We start from the raw sequence: 21,510 nt of genomic DNA on the forward strand, positions 1-21,510 counted from the left end.
GCACCCACAGGCGCATACCCTCCTCTTGTAACCCGCATGTGGCTGTGTGGGCTGAGCCACCCTCCGTGTGAACAGACCCCCAGCCTCCCTCGCTGTGCTCTGAGTTTGTTCACGGTCTTATCTCTCCGTTAATGATGGGATTACAGTTTAAGAACGACTGCTTGAACTCTGACTGAACTCCATCCTCTCCTGAGTTTAAGTGGCAGCAAGTTAGAGGACCCCACTCCATCCATTAGCCAGGTCACGGTGAGTATGCACATCGATTACCTGCGGAATCTGTCTCATCTTAAGACAATTACACACGTTCAAAATGGCCAGAAGATTTGGATCGAAGGTATCAGGTCCCTTATTATCCAAAATGTTTCACGACAGGAGCATCACAGCCCATCGGAAACCAGCTGTGTTTACTTCAGACGAAAGCGCTTCCATTGACTCGTGGATTTCAGAAGTCAGATTGGAGAGGGCTAACAACGTCGCGCGGGGTTTCATCACACTTAATTACGGCAGAGAGGCGCTCCCCACCTTCCTGGTGAAAAACCTCCAGGTCCCGTCACTTAAATCCACTTCAAAAACCCGCCGGTGCGATAACGGCGCCGGCGACAGCGTTGGAAAGGAGGGAGGCCTCTCAATCGCGAGGCGCGATCTGCTTCCATCATTTTGGGGACGCGAAGGAGCCTCTCTCGATTAGCTGCGTCGACGGGCGGAGGCCGGGAGGAAGAGCAGGAGGAGGAGGAGGAGGAGGAGGAGGAGGAGTGGGCGACGACTCGGAGAGGCTACCTCCGTCAGGGAGAGTGATGGGCGGGAGACACACTGTGACAGATCAGACGGGGCTGGGAGAGACGGAGGGGGTGGGGGGCAGACGGAGGGGGAGGAGGAGAAAGGGATACGACCGGGGTCGCCCGGCAGCCACGGCCTTTCAATTTTGAGGAGAGATGGAATGAGTCGCCCAAAAGTGTCAAAAAGCCCCCGGGCGGAGGCTGAGTCTTGTGTACTCTCTGAGGACCCGCCTTCCGCAGAGACGCTTACATGGTTCGGGATGCAAAGCCGGGAAAAGGCGCTTACATTTACCGGGTTCTCCATTTGTCTTGGGTCTGTCCGGCCCCGATCAATGGCGTGAAAAATAAAAGTCCTCTGTCATCGTACGGTAACGGCTCTCACCTTGAGCAGATCGATCGAACAGCCCAGCGTCACATCGTCTCCGTCGCTGAGCGTGGCCCCGGTCTCAGTCACCGAAACGTCAACCTGCCGCACGCAGACTCAGACAAATAAAGGTGTTTACAAAATACCAAAGAAAACAAGGAGCGCTCTGCCTTGAAAGTGTTGAATTGTTTTGGCGTCACGAGGGCAAAAGCATTTTTGTCGGTGCAATATGCACACGCCGCTGATTTCTCCAAGGTGCAAAATGTAATGTTAAGACAGTCAATAAGGTCATTTTGAATGGAGCAATGGAAAGTGTTATTTAGAATCCTGGTGCACGTGCACGGCCCCGTGCCGCCTTCCTGCTCCAGGGGCCAATGATGTTTCCAACCGTCTGCTCTTTGACCTTGGGTGCGACTGATTTTTGCATCGCAGTGCCCTTAAAACTTAGCATTGTTGGCATGTCCCAGTGTCCTACGTCATGTGTTTTCATATATTTCATTATATATATTTTATTTGAACAGTTGCCCACTCGAGTACAATAGCAATAACCTTGAACCTCAACTAAAAATAAATAAATTAAAATACAGAACCTTTTCGAATAAATTTGCATTGTTTCTTTTTTCCCTCCGAGAAGTCAATCAGCCCAATGTCAGAGGAAACGTCTCTCCGGGGATTACGGGCGTCCGATCCTGTGTCTCAAGTGTGTCCTCCAGGCGAAACACATAAACAGGACAAGCAGCACTGAGGCACACATTCCTCTCTCCCTCTCTCCCTCCCCCTCTCTCTCCCTCTCCCTCTATCCCTGTTTCCTCCATATTGAGACATAATGATGATTGACCTGCCTGAGCGCTGAGTTAAAATAATACTTTGTTTATCTCCTCCCCTGTATGAAACCGCGCCCTTTGCTCGGAGCGGATGATCCAAGGGCACCCGGAGCATCTGCATTCAGGTGTATTCACAACAAACATCCCCCCGTTTGAAGGCAGAGTTTCGGGTAGTGAAGGGTTTAAGGAGGCTCTGTTATGACTGAAGAGTGGGGGAAGTGCCTGCTGGGAATATATTTTTTATTCTATTTTTGCAAGTGCATATTTGTGTGTGTAGATGTTCCCTCAGCCCTATGTTCCTTCAGCCCTATGTTCCTTCAGCCCTATATTGCTCCAGCCCTATGTTGCCTGATTCCTATGTTCCTTCAGCCCTATGTTCCTTCACTCCTATGTTCCTTCACTCCTATGTTCCCTCAGCCCTATATTGCTCCAGCCCTATGTTACCTCATTCCTACGTTCCTTCAGTCCTATGTTCACCCAGTTGTATGTTCCCACAGCCCTTCGTTCCTTCATCCCCATGTTTCCTCATCCCTATGTTCCCTAAGTCCTATGCTCCCTCAGCCCTATGTTCCCTCAGCCCTACTGTATGTCCCCTCAGTCCAATGCTCCCTCAGCCCTACGTTTCCCAAGTCCTATGTTCCCTCAGCACTATGTTCCCTCATCCCTATGTTCCCTCATCCCTATGTTCCCTCAGTCCTATGTTCTTTTGTCTACATGTTCCCTCAGTCCTATGTTACCTGATACAAATTTAGGTCCAATGTTCCCTCAGTCACCCCTGCACCTTTATGTGATAAACCACACCCACACCACACCCACTTTGGCCAATTGTGTGAAAAGTTAATCAGTTGTTCCTTACCCCATGATAGCATTGATGTCAACGTAGTGATGTCACGTGAATTTGTTCAGAAGTGATGCAGCTTTCTCACCGCCATTTTGGCCAATCAACATGAAAAGTTAATCAGTTCTTCACTGACTAACAACCAACCATCCCACCAGATTTAGTGTAAACCCATGCTCCACATTTGAAATATCATGCTCACAGTTACCTTTCTGTCTTGAAATTTAACTTCTGCCAAATAATGATATCACATTTTGAAACAAAGTAGGGCACTTAAAATTGTGTAGACATACTGTATAAATAAAATAAAATAAAAAATGTAGACATATAAATACAAATAAGGATATGAGGTTCGCGCAGATGCACATTCATAAAAATTGCAGTTCAAAACATAAATATAAATGGTAATCTAAATGAGGTAGTCTCTCTGCCTCTCTCCCATTATTCATCTCTCCCCCCCACCCTCCCCTCCCCTCTCTCGGCAGATCTCACCCTTGTCAGGCTGTCATTGATTAGAATGATGTCGCTCTCTGAGGTCTCTGTCATAATAAAGTGGGAAAGCAGCTCATTAAATCTGCAGCTCCTCAGCGCTGGGCCTGGGAGTCCGCAGCGCGCCTCGACAGGTTAACCACCGCAGAGGAGGAAAAAAATACACTGCGTCGCGCACGCTTAACACCGAATCCGACAAACGACAAAGGACGAACCGGTAGTCCGTTCATTCCTCTGGAGGGTTGGATTTTCGCATCTGACGGAGGCTCCGCGAGGAAGTTACGTCAGTCAAGGTTTTTTTTCCTTGGAGCTGGGATTAAAATCAAGTAAATAAGTCAAGTATATAAAATAATTATTAAGACTTTATTAAAGTTAACGTACTCACTATCAATATATAAGTGAATTGTGTGTATTTCCCCCCCCCCCCCCCCCGCACTTTTCAAACACTATAGAAAGGGAGTTTTCAATTTTCATTCATGGAACATGGTAAATGTCCAGTTTAGCAAACTACTCTGTGCAAACTGGATTTTGTGACGCCAAACCCAGACACAGTTCATCAGATGGCCACTAGGGGGATGACCCGACTGTTTGGACACGTTACGGATTCTGCGTGAAGTCGGCTTTATAGCACACGTTACCTCACCTATTTAAATGTCACCTTTATTTTTGAATGAATTACTCCAAGTCTGCCCTCCCAAAAAATTTAGTTAAATGCATGTGAAAATATGTGTGTTTTGGAATCAGCTGCATGTGAAACAGTAAAACGGTAAAGCAGTGTAAAACCACAGTTTTTGCAGTGCATCAGTTAGCACATGGTTTTCACGTGTGCTTTTATGCGTAATTCACATCTTCACATTTACACAAGTTGCTTAAAAATAAAAAAAAACAAAATAAACATAAAAATAACATATTCAAACGTGTGACTTTGTTTATGAGGGTGATTTGATAAGTGATTCCACATATTAAAGGATAAGCACCGTGAATGATCTGCTTTAACTGGCCAGCTGTCGCAGCATTCCCGAGATGGGGCGAGCGTCGCACTTCGTCATCCGCGATGCCAACAAAAATTGGGGAAATTGAGAGCTAAAAACTTTGGCCACGGGCACAGAGAGTGTGTAATGTGATCCCACACGTCGTCCGCTTTGATTGGCCTTCGCTCCGTCCGCTCGTCACCGGCCCCTCCCCTAACTGGCATACAGCCGTTTGCGCCCGTGGAGATAATCTCCAATCAACCATCTGCCGCGTCGTCGCCGCACGCCGCCGCTCTGCCCTTCCTCGCTTTTTCTCCATCTCGTCCCCGTGAGCTCCTGCTGCCGGTGTCAGGACGCCATGTCCCCCCCCCGAAAACATTCATTAAACAAAGCCCCCCACCCGCTCAGCTGGCCCCGCCCCTTCTGCTACTGGCCTGCTACCTGCTCTCCATGTCCACGTTGGAAGTGTCGCCCTTTCACTGGAGCCTTGGCTGTAATTTGGTGAGTGTGTGTGTGTGTGTGTGTGTGTGTGTGTGTGTGTGTGTCGGGAGAGGCCCTCCTGTGATGGGTATAATAGGCCAGGACAGATGGCAACAGTGAAGGTGGCCCCTCCATCCACCTGCTCCAAACAAACACACACACACACACACACACACACACACACAGACGCACACGCGCGCACACGCACACACACACACGCGCCTGAAGCGCAGCCTGGGTGTTTAGTCTCGGTTGCTGTCGCCCGCTCCAGCACTAGCCTTAATCTGTCGCTCAGAGCGGCGGGCGCGGGCTGCATCTGTGCCGCGTTCCTCCTGTGATGTCAGCACAGAAATAGACGTGAAGAGAGACGGCGTTTTGAAGCAGCCGCTCAGTTCCGTGACACCCCGCGGTAAAAATAACCCGCCTGCCACGCGCCGGGCTCCGACACGTCTTAACATATGCCCATCACCGCCCGGCGCGCGGCGGCGGCGGCGGCGGCGCGGCTGGGTCCGACCACAGGTGCGAGAGCGGGAGTTTGGCCCGGACCGGAAGGACGATGGGCTCCCGGCCCCTGGTTTTTAATCTTCTCCTGTTTACCCTTCGCTTCCCATGTGACTCGGGATATGGATTAGCGTTGCGAGACCTGCGACTAATGAACGACTCGGTTTGTTCGTTCCTTCCTCTCTCAATAACCGCCCGACAACATCCTTGAATTGCGATTCAGTGAGAGAGAGAGAGAGAGAGAGGGAGTGAGATAATCTTCTCACAATAATAACAGACAAATGAATGAGCAGAAATGGCCGAGGCATTTGGTGTAATCCATATGTGACTGATACACTTTGCGTTCAGATAAATTGGCTTTGACTGACGCAACCGATTCCTGTGATTCTCACTTATGATCCCATTCAGAGGGAATCGAGGCCGAAACGATTTTCCCCGTAACGCGCAGTTTGCGTTCGCCCGCCGAAATTATTTATTTTGACGGGATTTAATGGTTCTCGTGAGAATTCCATTCACAGCTCAGGAGCTCCCTCGGGAAGAGCTCCCTCGTCGAGCGCCGACGACCCTCCGGAACAAAAGAGCCGAACCTCTCAGCCCGAATCCAGGATGGAACCTGAGGGTCGGAGTTGCGGTCCAGAGTTGGCCATGGTCATCCTCCCCTCTGAATCCAACTTCACAGCGGATCCGTGTACGTACCCGGCGGGCCAATCCCCCGCGCCAAAATAGTTTGGTGCGTACATGGCAGAGCGCTGCGAGCTCCTCGCACAAACAGGCCACGGCGGCGCGCTGGCCGGCGTCTGTTGGTTCTGGTGTCAAAATAGCGCGGGAGTAGAAAATCTGTAAATGTCAGTGGTTGGATGTTGGAAGTATCCATCGGTGTGGTTAATTCAAGTGTCTGGACAGCCTGACGCTGGCTCCATCTTGAGGGGGTTTTATATTATATTATATTATATTATATTATATTATTTAATATTATATTATATTTTATTATATCATATATTATATTATATTTTATTAGATGATATTATTTACCATACATTATGTTATATTATATTATATTATACATCTCCGCGCAAAGTCCTGTTGTTGCTGTGTTTACCGCCGTGTCCATCCAGCGCTGCGTCGTGTTCCGCCGCCCGGAAGAGGCGATACAACGAGATTAAACCACCGGCACAATCAAAAAATGATGAAAACAGTAATTACAATTGCCGCGGCGCAGACTCCGAATGCAGCCACCGGTGGTGCTTTGTTTGTTTATGCGACCGCGCGACGCATATTAAAGGTTTTAATGATTCATTTGCTAAGACAAGCAATAACACAGGCGAGCCGCTCCGACACGTGCCGCCTTGGTTTGGGGCGTGTAAGGCAAAGTTTGTTATGCGTTATTCAAAAACTAATATTCAAAGTAATGCATGCACAAGGCCTCCTGTTTCCTCCTCTCTTGGAATGGAGGGCGGGATCGATTTACATATTTCACACATTTGCGGAGGATTGGTTCGAGTGAGAATGGGCGCATGTGTGCGGTAACTATGAGATATTTGTGCCAGGTTTGGTCTACAAAACAAATACGTTTTCTTCAAAATATGGCTTCTCATGGCGGTGGTAAAAAAAAAAAAAAAGTCTGATCTTCATTTTAGTTATTATAGCTTTCTTTTTTATTTTTTTCCCTATATGTTTTAAGGCTCGCGTGTGGTCTTTCAGTCCACCTTTAAATTAGTTTCCTCACAAAATTTGGGGATGCACTTTCCTTGAAAAAGCCTTAAAACCGGTTGGACAAAACCAATTTGTCCACGAGGGGACAATCAGCTAAGTTAAGGATAAGGAAAAAAAAATAAAACAACAACCCCATCTCTACCTGTAAATAATTCCAAACCTATCGCATCAAATATTAAAGCGGCTCCTGGAGTAATAAAGCTGGGATTGAATAGAGGACGCGTGGATGCCTGGAGCGGGACGGAGCCAATAAGAGGAGTAATTACAGAGAGGGATGTCTTTTCCTTTTGTATCGACAGTAATTATAGTCAAAGGCCAAGTGCTCGGCTCTGACACATAGAGACTGTGTCAGCCAGTAAACCAATTAAATCTGTGTAAATATCTAAAGATTATTATCCTGGAGACGTGGAGTCAGGATGCACTGAAACTCAGAGCAAACTGAATTACAGCTCAGTATCAGTATCAGCTGAAACGAAGAAAAAAAAAAAAAAAAAAGACAATAGTAATGCTCGATAAGGATAATAAATTAAAAGAAAATAAAGAATAAATTGGATATAATAAAACCTAAAAAACGGTATCGTTTCAGGATTCTAGACTTTCACTGGGATTTTATTTTACGTTTTATTATTATTTTTTTTTAGTTTACATTATAGCCCCGACAGAGCACCCAACCCAAGATGCTTGTTCGCCATCTAGTGGCCACCTGCGGTAACTGAGTAACATTCCTTCATCATTGAGTTCAGAGAGACAAGACATTTAAATGAGAGAAGGTTTGGTTAATACTCTGAATTCTCAAAGCACCAGCAAAGAGTAAAATGCACCGGTCCTTCGCCGCTGCCCCTCCGTTACGCAGGGTCCCCCCAGCATTTATAAGCGGTGTCACGCCCAGACTTTCCTTAAATCATATCAATGTCACTACAATGGTTATCATTAGTCACGGCGTCGCGGCATCCCAGGGTAGCGATGCCTTGAACGGGTTTTCGAAACACACTCCAAAAGCAACTGGTTGAAACTTTTACAAAACAGGCGTTACACACACCGACAAAAAGGGTTCCATAATCCCTATTGAACTCAAAAGATATTGAAAAAACAATTAAAAATGATAGAGAACAGTGATAAAGTGGTCAAAATTGGCATTGGACCATAGATGGCATGGAACCTGGTAGGACCATGGACAACTCCGCTGCACCCGAGTAAAATATATTAAACTAACCGTCAAACATTTCTATATTGTATTATTAAGATTCATGAGAATTTCTTATGTAACAATTTTAATATACACACTTTTTATTCATGTAAGAAATGAACTGTGTGGGCAGAGTACGTTTTATTTTATTCTTACTATTCAAATGTTTTATCGTCACTGCACATGAACCTAAAAATACCAAGCACATTTTAATCTGGAGGTAAAGTGTGTTTGAATCCGCGCATCTCCGCAGAAACAAAACAAGCAGCCAAACTTTATGGCCGCGTTGCCGCTGTCAAATCATCAGCGCAACATCTTTTGTGAATCAGACGTTGAGGCGGCGCAATCCGTGGCGCTTACCAGCCGCCGCGATCCGTTCTGTGTGAGTTCGCCCCTCGGCGTTGTGAGCGACCTGACGTGACTTCATATCAACAGCCCCGGCAAAAGGAGCCTCAAGATCATTTTACCAACATGTACCGTCTTTGAAAATATATTTTCTTGAATATCCCTTTCGCCCGAGTGCAAAGCTCTTCGACGCCTCCCGAAAGCGAGCTCTATCTCCATTAGCCTCCCCCGCCCGCCCCCCTCAATTTGATTTTCTCTTGATGTTCTTGTGGCGAAATGGACCGAACTGAACTGAATGCTGAATATTCGTCATTCCTTTGGAAAAACACGGCGCCAAGAAACGAGAGCGTCGCGCCGGATGAAAGTTTGGTGAGAACAATAAAAGGGTAATAGCACACAGAGTCATAAGGCATTCTGACACACACACACACACACAGACACACACACACACACACACACACATACTATAATGGATTGAATTGAGTTATTTTATTGGGTAAATGCGATGTGCGGGACAGACTCATACATCACAAACACCGCGCTGAAGGAAAGACTCGATGTGCAAACAAAAGACTGATATTGCTGCCTGGGACTGAGAGTCAAAATGGTGAGGAGTTTAAAGACAAAACAAAAAAAACAAAAAACAAACGCACGGTAAGACGCCAGCACCTGTAAATAAATAGCTGCAGATCCCACACCACAAGCAGCCGCTTCACTGTTCTCTCTTTGTTGTCTCGGGCGCAGCGACGCCCACTTCTTTCCAAGATTAGTGCAGTTCTTCTTGGGGTTTTTGTTCCCCCTCCCTGATGAAGTCAGTTTCACACATTGCACACAAACCCAACACAGCACCGTTGTCTTGTACGGCATTAGCTGATGGCTGAGCGCTTTGATCTCAGTTGTCGGCGGTTACAGCGACGTGTGTTTGTGTGTGTGTGTGTGTGTGTGTGTTTCAGTTCAACCTGTGTGCGCCCTGCTCTGTAAGATCACAACGTCCACGAGCCGCTCCGACCCCGTGAAGCACGACCGTGATCTGTTAACGTGATGATCTGTAATCAGGAACGGCGCGGTTGGGGACGGCGGGAGGGGGGGGGGGGGGGTCCAGGCTTTGTAAACATCAAACGTGAAGGTTCTTTCCATTTTCACCTCAGCTCCCTCATCCCGCGCACGGTCAGGGTCGGCGTGTTTTCGGTCTCGCGCCCGACGTGACTTCCAGGGACAATTCCCATAAATATGAAAAAATAAATAAAAATAATAACAACAAAAATCAATCAATCGATGGAGACGGACGGTTCATTGTGACATAGCATCATCCCGGTCTCAACGTGCGAGCCTCAAGAGAAACCAAACATGGTTGAGAAGGATCAAATGGACCCGACCCCCCCTCTCGACGTCTCCTCATTTGCCGCTCCGACCGGCGTCGACCGCCGTGATGGCGGTCCCCGGGCGCTCAGAGGAAAGTGTGGAACACCCGAGTCTTCAGGCTCTTGGTACGGGGAGCCCTGTTCACGGTGCACTTGATCACCTTGTACAGGTCGGAGCAGCCGCCGAGGCCGGAGAGCGGGGAGCGGCGGGCGGAGCGCCTGTTGCCGTGGAGGTTCCAGAAGGAGGAGGAGCAGCGCTGGAAGGCCTCGATGCTGCAGGCGTACTGGCCCAGCGCCCACTGGTACACCCGCACCAGGGTCACCGAGGAGCTGAAGCCGCAGGTGTGGGGCGGGACGCCGTGGAACACCGACTCGGCCGGCCTCAGGGACACGCCCTTCTCCCAGACCAGCCCCGCCTCCTCCGCCTCACCCATGTCGCCCAGGTTGCAGAGGGCCAGCAGGCAGGCGCCCTCCAGGGCTTCGTCGTCGGGGAAGCGGAGCAGGATGGTGATGAGGCGGGGGACGGCGCCGCCCCGCAGCAGTAGCTGCTGCGGCGCCGCTGGACGAGGGACGCGTGGGAAGCAAGGCGTCAGAAAGGAAAAAAAGGATTAGGGATTCTTTGGTTTAACTGTCCTTCCCTCACCTCAATGCAGGTGAAGCAGGGGTGGAGGTGGGTACAAGCACATGGTAGTTCTGTTCTCAAGCAAGGAGGTGAAGCTGTTTACACGCAGTAAGAGTGGCGAGGGCGGGACAGATCGTCCACGTCTAGCAATGCGGCGTGGCCACGTACTGCCCGTCAGACGTCTAGATATGCTGGATGTAGTGATATCCCAAAATATATTTATACAGAGTCAAGTGCCATAGTAGAACACACACTAAAGCAGTGTAACTAGAGTTACTTTCTATCGGGAGGAAAAGTGTCATCCGTGTTGGAGATCATCGGATAAACACCGTATAAGTTATGGTGTTGCACAAGGAACCTGCCTTGGTCCCCTCCCTTTTTATCTTGTCTTTGTAGCTTGGTCCCTCACAACCCCACTCACTATAAGGTTGGAGGTACAGATTTTATCCGATAAGTATGATCTTAAATTGTGGGTGGCGGGTCTGTAGGCGTTTTTCAGGCGAATGCAACAAAGGTATCTTATCAGCTTTCACCTAATGTCCTCAATTTTAACTGTTTAAATTGCTATTTTAATGCAATTTTGTTCATTGTATTAATACTTCTATTTTGACTTGATTTCACTCCTTAAATGCACAACGTTTTACCTTTTTTTTTTTTTTACCTTCGTTTATTAAAGAATTTTGAGCTGCGTGTTGTGTATGAAAGCTGCGATGCAAATTGAAGTAATTACAGTATTACAGTGATTACTTTTTCTCCCCCGTAGCTCCCCGTGGGATCGTCCGAAAAAAGGTGGAGCTCACTCACCACTGTCGTAGGACATGCGGGAGACGGCGCGCACGGCGTGGAACAGCAGCTCCCGGTCCGGACTGGTCAGCACAGAGAGCAGGGCGGTGACCAGGCCTGCCTCCCCGAAGCCTTTGCAAACTACAGCTGTAAGAGGTGGAGGAGCCGGCGGAGGACGGGACACAAAGATAAAGAACGCGGAAGCCGCCATGAGTTCAATTTGACACCCGAGGGCCTGGAGTCGGTTTTAGCAAAGTTAGCCGGGGATGATGGGATGGGAACTCACGGGTTTCAGTGAGCAAGCCAAAAACAGGGTTTTTCCCCCGTCGGCGCTGAACAAGGGCAGAAGGCGGCGTTGGTAGGAGTGGATCTGTGCGTTTCGTGGTCGCCCTCTCAATCTACATCTACGTTCCTGTTTTCCGGCTACTTACACTCCTTGGCGAGTTCAGCGACCAGCTTGGCTGTCAGCAGGGCGAGAGCCCCTCGGCTCCTCAGGGAGAGGGCCAGAATAGGCAGGATCCCACTGACGACCACCTGCTCCGCAGCGCCCTTCTCTGGACACCAAATTAATTACACATGATAACACTCAGCGCACACAAAACAGAAGGATCCCCTCAAGAACTTGACACATTTGACATTATATAGTGTCTAGTAATCGATCATATGGTAACTTTTTGGAGTAATAAGGACATGAATGGATGGGTGACCATTGCATGTATTGACCATATAAACCTTGTAAAATGTCCTATATTCTCAATGCATGCAATGGTCAAAGGTTTGTAACGAGCCCTGGATGGGAGCGAACATTTCGATTTAATCTTTACACGGTAGATTGTCCCTGTGTGTTACTGGGTGCACATGATCCCAAACTGGGATTGGATCGATTATTGCACACGGTCTGAGTCACAAGGGCACTCTGCCGCTGTATCATCTCTTATTAGAAGACACAAATACGGCTTATCCACCGCCAGTGTTTATCTGGGCGGTCACGCGCCTGCTCCCTTCTCCACCCCCACCACCCCACCCACTCCCAGTGTGCCCCTCAGGAGAGCACTTTCATGAGTTTGCAGCAAATAATCACCCATGGCATGAAGATAATGATGATGATCATCTATGATCAGCCACCAGGGTCCATTAAAGAGCTCTGGTGCAGAGAGACACCCTCGCTCTGTTGTGTCTGAATTTTAGGATTTTGCACAGAGCATTTATTATAATTAGACAATTGCAAAGGAACCAAATTTCCTTTTAAGTCTAAGACTCTCTCCTACCCTCAAAACATTATGGTCCATAAAAAAAACCCCAAAAAACATATTAAATAAACATGTTATTCTCAATAGCATTTCAACAGGCGCTTAGCCACGACAATTACTCACTCCTCTCTTTAATGATAATGAGGACCGTTTTCAGGTGGGGCTTGAGCTCGTCTTCAATCAGCTCGATGCCGAGCACACTGATGGCACCCAGGGCGTTGTTCAGGGTGTCTGTTTGGAGGCAGATACATTAGTCATGAATCACAGCACAGAAAAACAAAAGGCAGGCAGGTGTCCTTGTAGAAAACGCACAACAGGTTTGAAACAAAGACACCACGCACAATCAGAAGTCGTGCCGATTTGCTGGAGGGCGGGAGGCGTTGAGAGAACACCGGTGCCCCGAAGAAAAACAAAGACTTTCAGCGAAGTTGGTCCAAGTGAAAAGTTCACTCTCAGTTTTTGAAACAACCGCAAACAGGCAACTTACAATTGCAATGCAGCCACTAACTATAAAGACTCTAAATACCTAGGTGCTGTAAACAATGTGTAGGTATATTATAGTCACGGCCAGGTCACCTAACATGACACACTTCAGATTTTTGATCAGTGGTTGCCGTGAATGAGAGTATTAGTGCTGCAAACACACGTAGGCTCTCTAGATGTCATGTATTGGTGATCTGCGTCATGATTGCAGTGGATATTCGGGCTTTTGCTCTATTACTCTATCTCTCCCAGCAAACAATCTTCCATTCCGTTCATTCATAGCCACTGCCCCGGCGCCGCCTTACTCACCATTCGCTGTATTGGGCTGCGCTCGGCTTGATTTGCGTTTGTCCATGTGTGAGCGTGCGTAGGTGTAGGCGAGCGGCATGTTCGGGTGTCCCATGATTCTTTGTCCCGATCAGATCAGACCTCCACCCAACGGTCTGTACTCCCGCCGCGTCCCGGGTATCCTCCAAAAGCGCCGCCACTCTGCTTTGGATTCCTTTCCATGTTTCTACCCTGCGGCGCCGGCCTTTGTTACCGTGAGTTGTGCCGCGCCCTGGCCCTCAACTGTACCTCACAGTAGCTCTAAGCGGTGAAGGACTCCGGCGCGGACCACTGATCTGAAACGGCCTGCCGATGCTGGAAACACCAGGATTGCCTTCTTCCTTTGCGTTCTCGTCTTTTCCATCTCGCTGCCTGTCTACTTAGCGCTCTGTTCGCTCTCTGCTTGTTAATGCGGGGCAAATCCTTTGTAAATCTGCCCCCCTCCCTCCCTCCCTGCAGGTAGGGTGTTAGCCCTTGGCTGACTCTGTTGAGTTCCAATCATCCCGCCCTGAAAATCCCCCACATCGCACTTCAGCATCCCTGACAAAACAAAACAAAACAAAGGACAGGTGAGTGTGTCCGCTGAGTGTTGACCTCCTCTGCAGCTGGGCTTCAAGTGCGTGACTACTACATGTCTTTCAAGACCTTTCTCAAACTGAAATAGATTTGAATTTTGATTGGAGCTGTTATTTCCAAGTTTGTAAGTTTTGTAACTTGGGGTGGAAAACACCTTTTTTTTTCTTTTTTTTTTTCCTCCAGTAATGAGAACGTTGCCTCTTACTTCAATTCGTTTGGTCTTTCATTAAGCATTAATGTGATTATCCAGCAGCAATAAATTCACATCTTTCCCTCTTGGGATATTAAACACTTTCCACCCATCTGCTTTGTGATTTGAAGCAGTTTGCTGCGCGACTCATCGTGCCTCTACAGTAACTGCAACTTCTCAGTAATAACACCACCGGCTGTCTGTGTGAACATCCCATAATGCCTTTGGTGTAAAAATGGGAAATAAAAGTTTTTAAAAAATGTAGCTGCTTTCAATGTTTTATTCCGCATTTTCCAAACATTAACAAACCGTATAATCTGCAGATGTTATTAAGGCCTTGTCCATACGTATGCAGGTTTTTGCAGAAAATACATTTCCTCGCTTCATTTAAAATTAAAATCTCCGTCCACGTGAGAACGCAAAAAGAAATTTAAACGTTCACATAAGCACGCCGGGCCAGTAAGGGGGCCATAATTAAACGTGTAAATAAAAATACTTTTTAATTTTATACACGACACCGCGGACAAAAACAACGGTCGTCGCTCGTCCGTTCCTGGCTCATGTGTAAATGCGAAAGCTGAGGTCACGGCGTCAAGCTCGGTTTAACCCGCCCACAGGAAAACATGTCAACAGAGTTTTGAAAAATCGCCACCCTGGAAGGCATTTTCCAAAGGTTTTTCCACTTTTTCGTGTGTACGGGAGGCCAAAACTCAGAGAAAAAAAATAAATAATAAAATAAAAAATGTCCGTATTCCTGTGGACAAGGCCCAAGGTTGTCACAGCAGTTACCATAGTTACTCTAGCCTTAATTCTGGAATGCTAAATCAGGAAGACATTCGTTCCTACTGCTCACTGATTTATGAACATATGGAGGGAGCTGGCTACGTGAAAGATTTGGACCCTGAGGGAAATGAAAAAAAAAACAAACAAAAAACCCCCCCAAAAAAACGTGTTCCAAAAAACAGTGTAATTTTTTGTTCAGTTTTCTAGGATTTTGTTTAAACACAAAATAACCCTCAATGCTGTTGCTGGGGCTCAGTAATTCTATATGACTGTATGTGTTTCTTCCAGTGGTGAAGTTATGAAGTCAGGATTAACGATGAGAAGATGTTTCCTCTCGCGTTGGGGTCTGAAATATCATATAGCAGAGATATTATTTAGATTGATCACCCATATTTTCTTCCACCATAATAATAATAATAATAATAACAACAATAACAACTTCTTCCACATCGCCCAGCCCTGGCAGACACTGCGAGATGACAGTTAAAATGAAATGCAAAACGGTAAACTGAACAAACAGGAGAATAATAACTGAAAATACAAATAAAATCACTATTTTCGCTCCAGAATTTGTGATTATTCTGTATTTGAGGGTGTTCTGTACATGTGGGTTGTTAAACTGGGGAAGGGGGAAATTAAACAACAGCCTAATTTTATACATATTCCATAAAACTAGGAGGGGAAAATAGTTTCTAGAAAATAGACGGCGGCGTCAGAGAAAGTTCAGGTCCGAGATGTGACGCCGCGTGGAGAAGTTCAGTCCCAAACTCCTGGTTTGGTGGAACACCTCTGGCTCGGGAAACCAACCCCTGCAGAACCCCACATCGCTGAGTCTCCCTTTAATGCACATCTGTGAGAGTGACACCTCGAGAAAGACACCTTGTGTGTGCTACCTCACAGCTTTGCTGCCTCAAATAACCTCCAGTCGTGCGCTGCCGCTGTTCTCCGGCGGTCCCAGGGGCCCCGGGAGGCGGTCCCAGGCGCCCGGGGAGGCGGTCGCAGGCGCCCCGGGAGGCGGTCCTTCCTTCCTGAAACATTCAGATGGTTCCAGGTGTGCTCAGCCCGCTGGTGATGGTCTCATAGCCGACGGAGACCAGGGTGAGAACGCTGTTCTGGACGTCCTCCGGCTTGCACGGCTCCGACTGGGTCTCCGCGGGCGCCGCCCCGTCGGGCTTCATCTTCTTCCTGCCTCTGCCCCGCGGCTTCCCCTTCGCCATGACCTTCCCGTGCACTTTGACCCCTCCAGCCACCCGGTGGAGCTTCTCGCCGCCGTCGTCGTCGTCGGGGCGGGGCTTGCGGTGGCGGCGGCGGACGCGTCTCATCGGCGGCCCGGTGTCCGGCGGGTCCGACGCGGCCGCGCCGGAGAGGATGCGGATCTGCCGGTCGATCACCATGACGACCATGTCCAGCGCGACGTCCAGCATCCCCAGGCCGAGGCCGTGCGTGACGCTGTCAAACCCCCCGCTGTTGGTGTGATCCTGGAAACATTTCCTCATGTCCTCCAGGTGGTTCCTGGGAGGGAGCGAGAGAGAGAGAGAGAGAGAGAGAGAGAGAGAGGAAGTGAGAGCGGGGAAGAGAACGAGGCAGCAAAGGAACAGACGGAGACTCGGCATTCCTGGGTTTGGACATGCCGGCTATAATTCAGTGACATGCCGCATCAGCACATACTTTGTTTCGATGATCTTGGACCAGTGCTGGACCGTATTCGTTTCGGGGATGAGCTGCTTGGCCATGTTGCCGTAGTCCACATAGTCCTGGGCAAAGTCCTTCATGTCAGCACACAAGGCCTTAGTGTCTCCTGCATGGACACCGATATCACAACACACCGAGTGGAATCCTCATCCTGCTTTCTCCTGTGTCCACACACACACACACACACACACACACACACACACACACACACACACACACACACACACACACACACACACACACACACACACACACACAGTTGTCTCTGACCTTCAGTGAGCTTGGAGAAGGAGGAGGACACGGAGGTGGTGGTGCTGGGCGTGAGGCCCAGCAGGTTGAGGGACTCCAGCAGGGTCTTCTTGCTCGCCGGGCCCCTGCTGACCCGGGTGTACGCTGCCAGGGAACGCAGGGACATCTTCTCGGGCGCCTGCAGCCTCCGTTTTATCTCGTTGTAGGAGATCAGATACTTTCCTGGCGAGCGATGAGAGCGGGAGGCGGGGAATGAGTTCAGCCACGCTGCGTGGGTCAACCTACAAACCAATTGGATAAAAAACAAACTAAAAAAAAACAAAAACACTCACGGGCTTTGGATCCCTTCATGTTGGGGTCTAGGAGCGATGACACCTCTGCAAAGGGCATAAGGGTCACCTCCCCGGGGTGCTGGTGCTGCAGAGGGTCCTGAGTCTGGGGGGCTCCTCCGGACGGGGCTGGGACCGACTCCTGAACCTGAACCTGCATCTGTATCTGCGGCTGAAGCTCCTGTTGAATCTGCGGCTGGATCTGAGGCTGCGGCTGTGAGTCGGACATTGCGGCGTCGCCGTGGGCGAGCAGAGCCTGGCCCTGCCCCTGGGAGAGCAGCAGGGTGTTTTCGGATAGGCCCTGCAGCCCCACGGTCCCCTGTGCCAGACCAGCGTTTGTTTGGTCCGAGGCCACCTGGAAGATCCCCATGACAGGCTTCACCACCCTTAACAGGATGTTGCCCTGGGCGTCCAGCCCCACCACGCTAGTCGATGGATCCATGACGGAGCTTCACCCACAGGCTCTGCCTTCCTGGACGAGGTGGGATGCCCGGTCTTGGGAGGCCGGAGGCGGTCACTTCTCCTCTGGGATTGCGATGATGGAAACTGACCTTGAATGTGTTCTTATTTAATATAATTCTTAATTTTTTTTAATCATTCTTTGACTCTGGGTGGGTTTTTTCACCATTTCAAAAAGTAGATCATATTCGGAAAAACAAGTCTGAAAAAGCAGAAAAGAAAGAATTAAAAGCGTATTTTCCTAACTAAACAGGAAATTAACAAGGCAAAAAAATTGACTGAATGCTTCAAAGACAGCGCATTGTACATCACAACATTATGCTTGGACCTTATCCCACATTCTTTCTTTTTAAGGTGTTTTTAAAGACCTTTTTACAACACGTTTAATCGAAATTTAAGGCCGATTTTTCATCTGTCTTTATTTGAATAAAGTATTACAGTTAAGGAAAGTACAATATATTTGGTACGGGGCAGGGGATCCGTTGGGTAGAAATATTGTAGATTATGAACTAGATCATTTTTTCAACTGTTATTATATTAGTTTTTCACTTTCTTCAGAGAACTTCGGTCGTACAATGACTTTCTAAATATGACAGGTAAATATAAAGTGAGTTGGATCAGGATCTTCAATAATTTTGACGAATAGAACTAAATCATATTAATAAAATATGGTATTTAAAATAATAATTATACATTAAAAAACAAAGGCTGCAGTTTCAGGACCACAGTCCTCGCACCTAATTTCTAGGACTGCATTTTTTCATGACACCTAGAAAAGTCGATAACCATTTCTAGGAGACATGGACGACGACGAAGATGGACGACATCATAACCCTTACCATCTCTAACCTAATACCTAAACTTAATCATCTCTAAACTTATACCTAAAACTATAAGCTGTTAGCCTTTAAACGATGAGCAGTTCGACAGAAAGCAGTATTTGTGTGGAATAAACCTTTAAACTATAAGAAGTTAGACAAAAAGCCATATTATGGTGGAATAAATGTTTAAAACTATTAGGTACTTGGACAGAATGTAGTATTTGGGTGAAATCAACCTTTAAATGATAAGCAGTTAGACGGAAAGTAGTATTTGTGTGGAATAAACCTTTAAACAATAAGAAGTTAGACAAAGTAGTATTAGGGTGGAATAAATGTTTAAAACTATGAAGTCCTTGGACAGAATGTAGTACTGGGGTGAAATAAACCTTTAAAACTATTAAGTCCTTGGACAGAAAGTAGTATTTGTGTGTAATAAACCTTTAAAGGATAAGCAGTTAGACGGAAAGGAGTATTTGTGTGGAATCAACCTTTAAACGATAAGAAGTTAGACAAGGTAGTATTAGGGTGGAATAAATGTTTAAAACTATGAAGTCCTTGGACAGAATGTAGTATTAGGGTGAAATAAACGTTTAAACGATAAGCAGTTAAAAGGAAAGTAGTATTTGGGCTTAATAAACCTTTCGACAGAAAGTAGTATTTGTGTGGAATCAACCTTTAAACTATAAGAAGTTAGACAAAAAGCCATATCACCCAAATACTACATTCTGGTGAAATAAATCTTTAAAACTATTAAGTACTTGGACAGAAAGTAGTATTTGTGTGTAAAAAACCTTTGAAGGATAAGCAGTTAGACGGAAAGTAGTATTTGGGCGGAATAAACCTTTAAACAATAAGCAGTTAAAAGGAAAGTAGTATTTGTGTGGAATCAACCTTTAAACAATAAGCAGTTAGACAAAGTAGAATTAGGGTGAAATAAATCTTTAAAGCTATTAAGTACTTGGACAGAAAGTAGTATTTGTGTGTAAAAAAACCTTTGAAGGATAAGCAGTTAGACGGAAAGTAGTATTTGGGCGGAATAAACCTTTAGACAATAAGCCGTTAAAAGGAAAGTAGTATTTGTGTGGAATCAACCTTTAAACGATAAGCAGTTAAAAGGAAAGTAGTATTTGGGTGGAATCAACCTTTAAACTATAAGAAGTTAGACAAAAAGCCATATCATCCAAATACTACATTCTGGTGAAATAAATCTTTAAAACTGTTAAGTACTTGGACAGAAAGTAGTATTTGTGTGTAATAAACCTTTAAACAATAAGCAGTTAGACAAAAAGCCATATCACCCAAATACTACATTCTGGTGAAATAAATCTTTAAAACTATTAAGTACTTGGACAGAAAGTAGTATTTGTGTGTAAAAAACCTTTGAAGGATAAGCAGTTAGACGGAAAGTAGTATTTGTGTGGAATCAACCTTTAAACGATAAGCAGTTAAAAGGAAAGTAGTATTTGTGTGGAATCAACCTTTAAACAATAAGCAGTTAAAAGGAAAGTAGTATTTGTGTGGAATCAACCTTTAAACAATAAGCAGTTAAAAGGAAAGTAGTATTTGTGTGGAATCAACCTTTAAACGATAAGCAGTTAGACAAAGTAGAATTAGGGTGAAATAAATCTTTAAAGCTATTAAGTACTTGGACAGAAAGTAGTATTTGTGTGTAAAAAACCTTTGAAGGATAAGCAGTTAGACGGAAAGTAGTATTTGTGTGGAATCAACCTTTAAACGATAAGCAGTTAAAAGGAAAGTAGTATTTGTGTGGAATCAACCTTTAAACGATAAGCAGTTAAAAGGAAAGTAGTATTTGTGTGGAATCAACCTTTAAACAATAAGCAGTTAAAAGGAAAGTAGTATTTGTGTGGAATCAACCTTTAAACGATAAGCAGTTAGACAAAGTAGAATCAGGGTGAAATAAATCTTTAAAGCTATTAAGTACTTGGACAGAAAGTAGTATTTGTGTGTAAAAAACCTTTGAAGGATTAGCAGTTAGACGGAAAGTAGTATTTGTGTGGAATCAACCTTTAAACGATAAGCAGTTAGACAAAGTAGAATCAGGGTGAAATAAATCTTTAAAGCTATTAAGTACTTGGACAGAAAGTAGCACTGGGGTAAAATCACCTTTAAACGATAAGCAGTTAGACAAAGTAGTATTTGGGCGGAATAATGGTCGTGAGACCGCAGCCTCCACACTAGCGAGCAGCAGGTTGTTGACGTCAGGGGCGTGACGTCGCCGCTTTAATACCCCCCCCCAAACCGGCGCGGTGCGTCCGATTGAACCGAGTGGCCCGGAACTCCGGGCCGAACTTTAACGGCGGACAACCGGGAGAGCGACGCGCCGAACGCGACCCTTGTTGACATAACAACTCAACCCGAGACGCCCCGGACACCTGGCAACGCCGTCAGTAACGTCGACACTATCGGAAGTGACGCCCAACATGGCGGCCGGGGGTGGGTGGGTGTGGGTGGGGGTCGTCGAACAAGGGAGCTCAAGTGTTGGCCGCTTTCCCGGAGGCGCCGGGCACCGTGCGAGGCCCGGCGCCGTCCCGCGGCGCGACCGGTGCCGGGCCGTCCCCCGGCCGCCGACTTACGTCTCCCGTCCGAGCGCTCCCACGGGGGGCGCCGCCACTGATCCTGGAACGGTCCGCGTCGACGCCGGCGACATTTTCCCTCCTGCGCGGCGCTCGCTTCGGCGGGTTGCGAATCAGCTGGAGCCGCGCTGCGCCGGAGGTGCGCGCGCTCGCCGCTCACCGGGCGCTCGCCGCGTCAGTCAACGCGCGACGTCGCCGGCGATTGGACGCCGCCGGCGGAGGCGGGACTTCCGATCTCGCAGCGTCGCCGCGGCGCTGCTTTGTGGTCGGTGCGGAAAGTGTCCCCAACGCTGTCACGCATCACAGTCAATGTTAAGTTGTAATTTAGTAAAAAAAAAAAAATGTTTCAACGGTAAACTGTACCATCTAATGGAATACATGAACAACGTACATTTAAGGGTTATTCAATATTTGTATTATTATTATTATTATTTCGCATCTATCTATCTATCTGTCTGGTATAATATGAATTAAAAAACAATCTGCTTAAATATAAATGAA

General features: G+C 47.1%; 1 protein-coding gene across 1 annotated transcript; it reads right to left on the bottom strand.

The window, feature by feature from the left end:
• Positions 1–14,313: 14,313 nt before the first annotated feature.
• LOC307245787 (uncharacterized protein) lies at positions 14,314–21,087 on the bottom strand. The gene is made up of 5 exons (XM_080021463.1): positions 21,010–21,087; positions 17,136–17,793; positions 16,825–17,025; positions 16,531–16,660; positions 14,314–16,374 (listed from the first exon to the last, which is right to left on the bottom strand). Exons 2-5 carry the CDS (start codon positions 17,572–17,574, stop codon positions 15,900–15,902), a joined length of 1,245 nt encoding a protein of 414 aa, XP_079877589.1. The 5' UTR covers positions 17,575–17,793; positions 21,010–21,087; the 3' UTR covers positions 14,314–15,899.
• Positions 21,088–21,510: the final 423 nt, after the last annotated feature.

This window comes from Zeus faber (genome assembly GCF_960531495.2).
Source record: "Zeus faber genome assembly, chromosome: 20".
Taxonomy (NCBI): domain Eukaryota; kingdom Metazoa; phylum Chordata; class Actinopteri; order Zeiformes; family Zeidae; genus Zeus; species Zeus faber.

What these genes read in the sequence shown, in the direction of transcription:
- LOC307245787 (XM_080021463.1), bottom strand. Translation starts at nt 17,574, where the DNA reads ATGGATCCATCGACTAGCGTGGTGGGGCTGGACGCCCAGGGCAACATC. An exon ending in CATGAAGGGATCCAAAGCCC is followed by an intron (nt 17,026 to 17,135) that starts GTGAGTGTTTTT and finishes ATCGCTCGCCAG; the next exon opens with GAAAGTATCTGATCTCCTAC. An exon ending in CTTCTCCAAGCTCACTGAAG is followed by an intron (nt 16,661 to 16,824) that starts GTCAGAGACAAC and finishes GTGTCCATGCAG; the next exon opens with GAGACACTAAGGCCTTGTGT.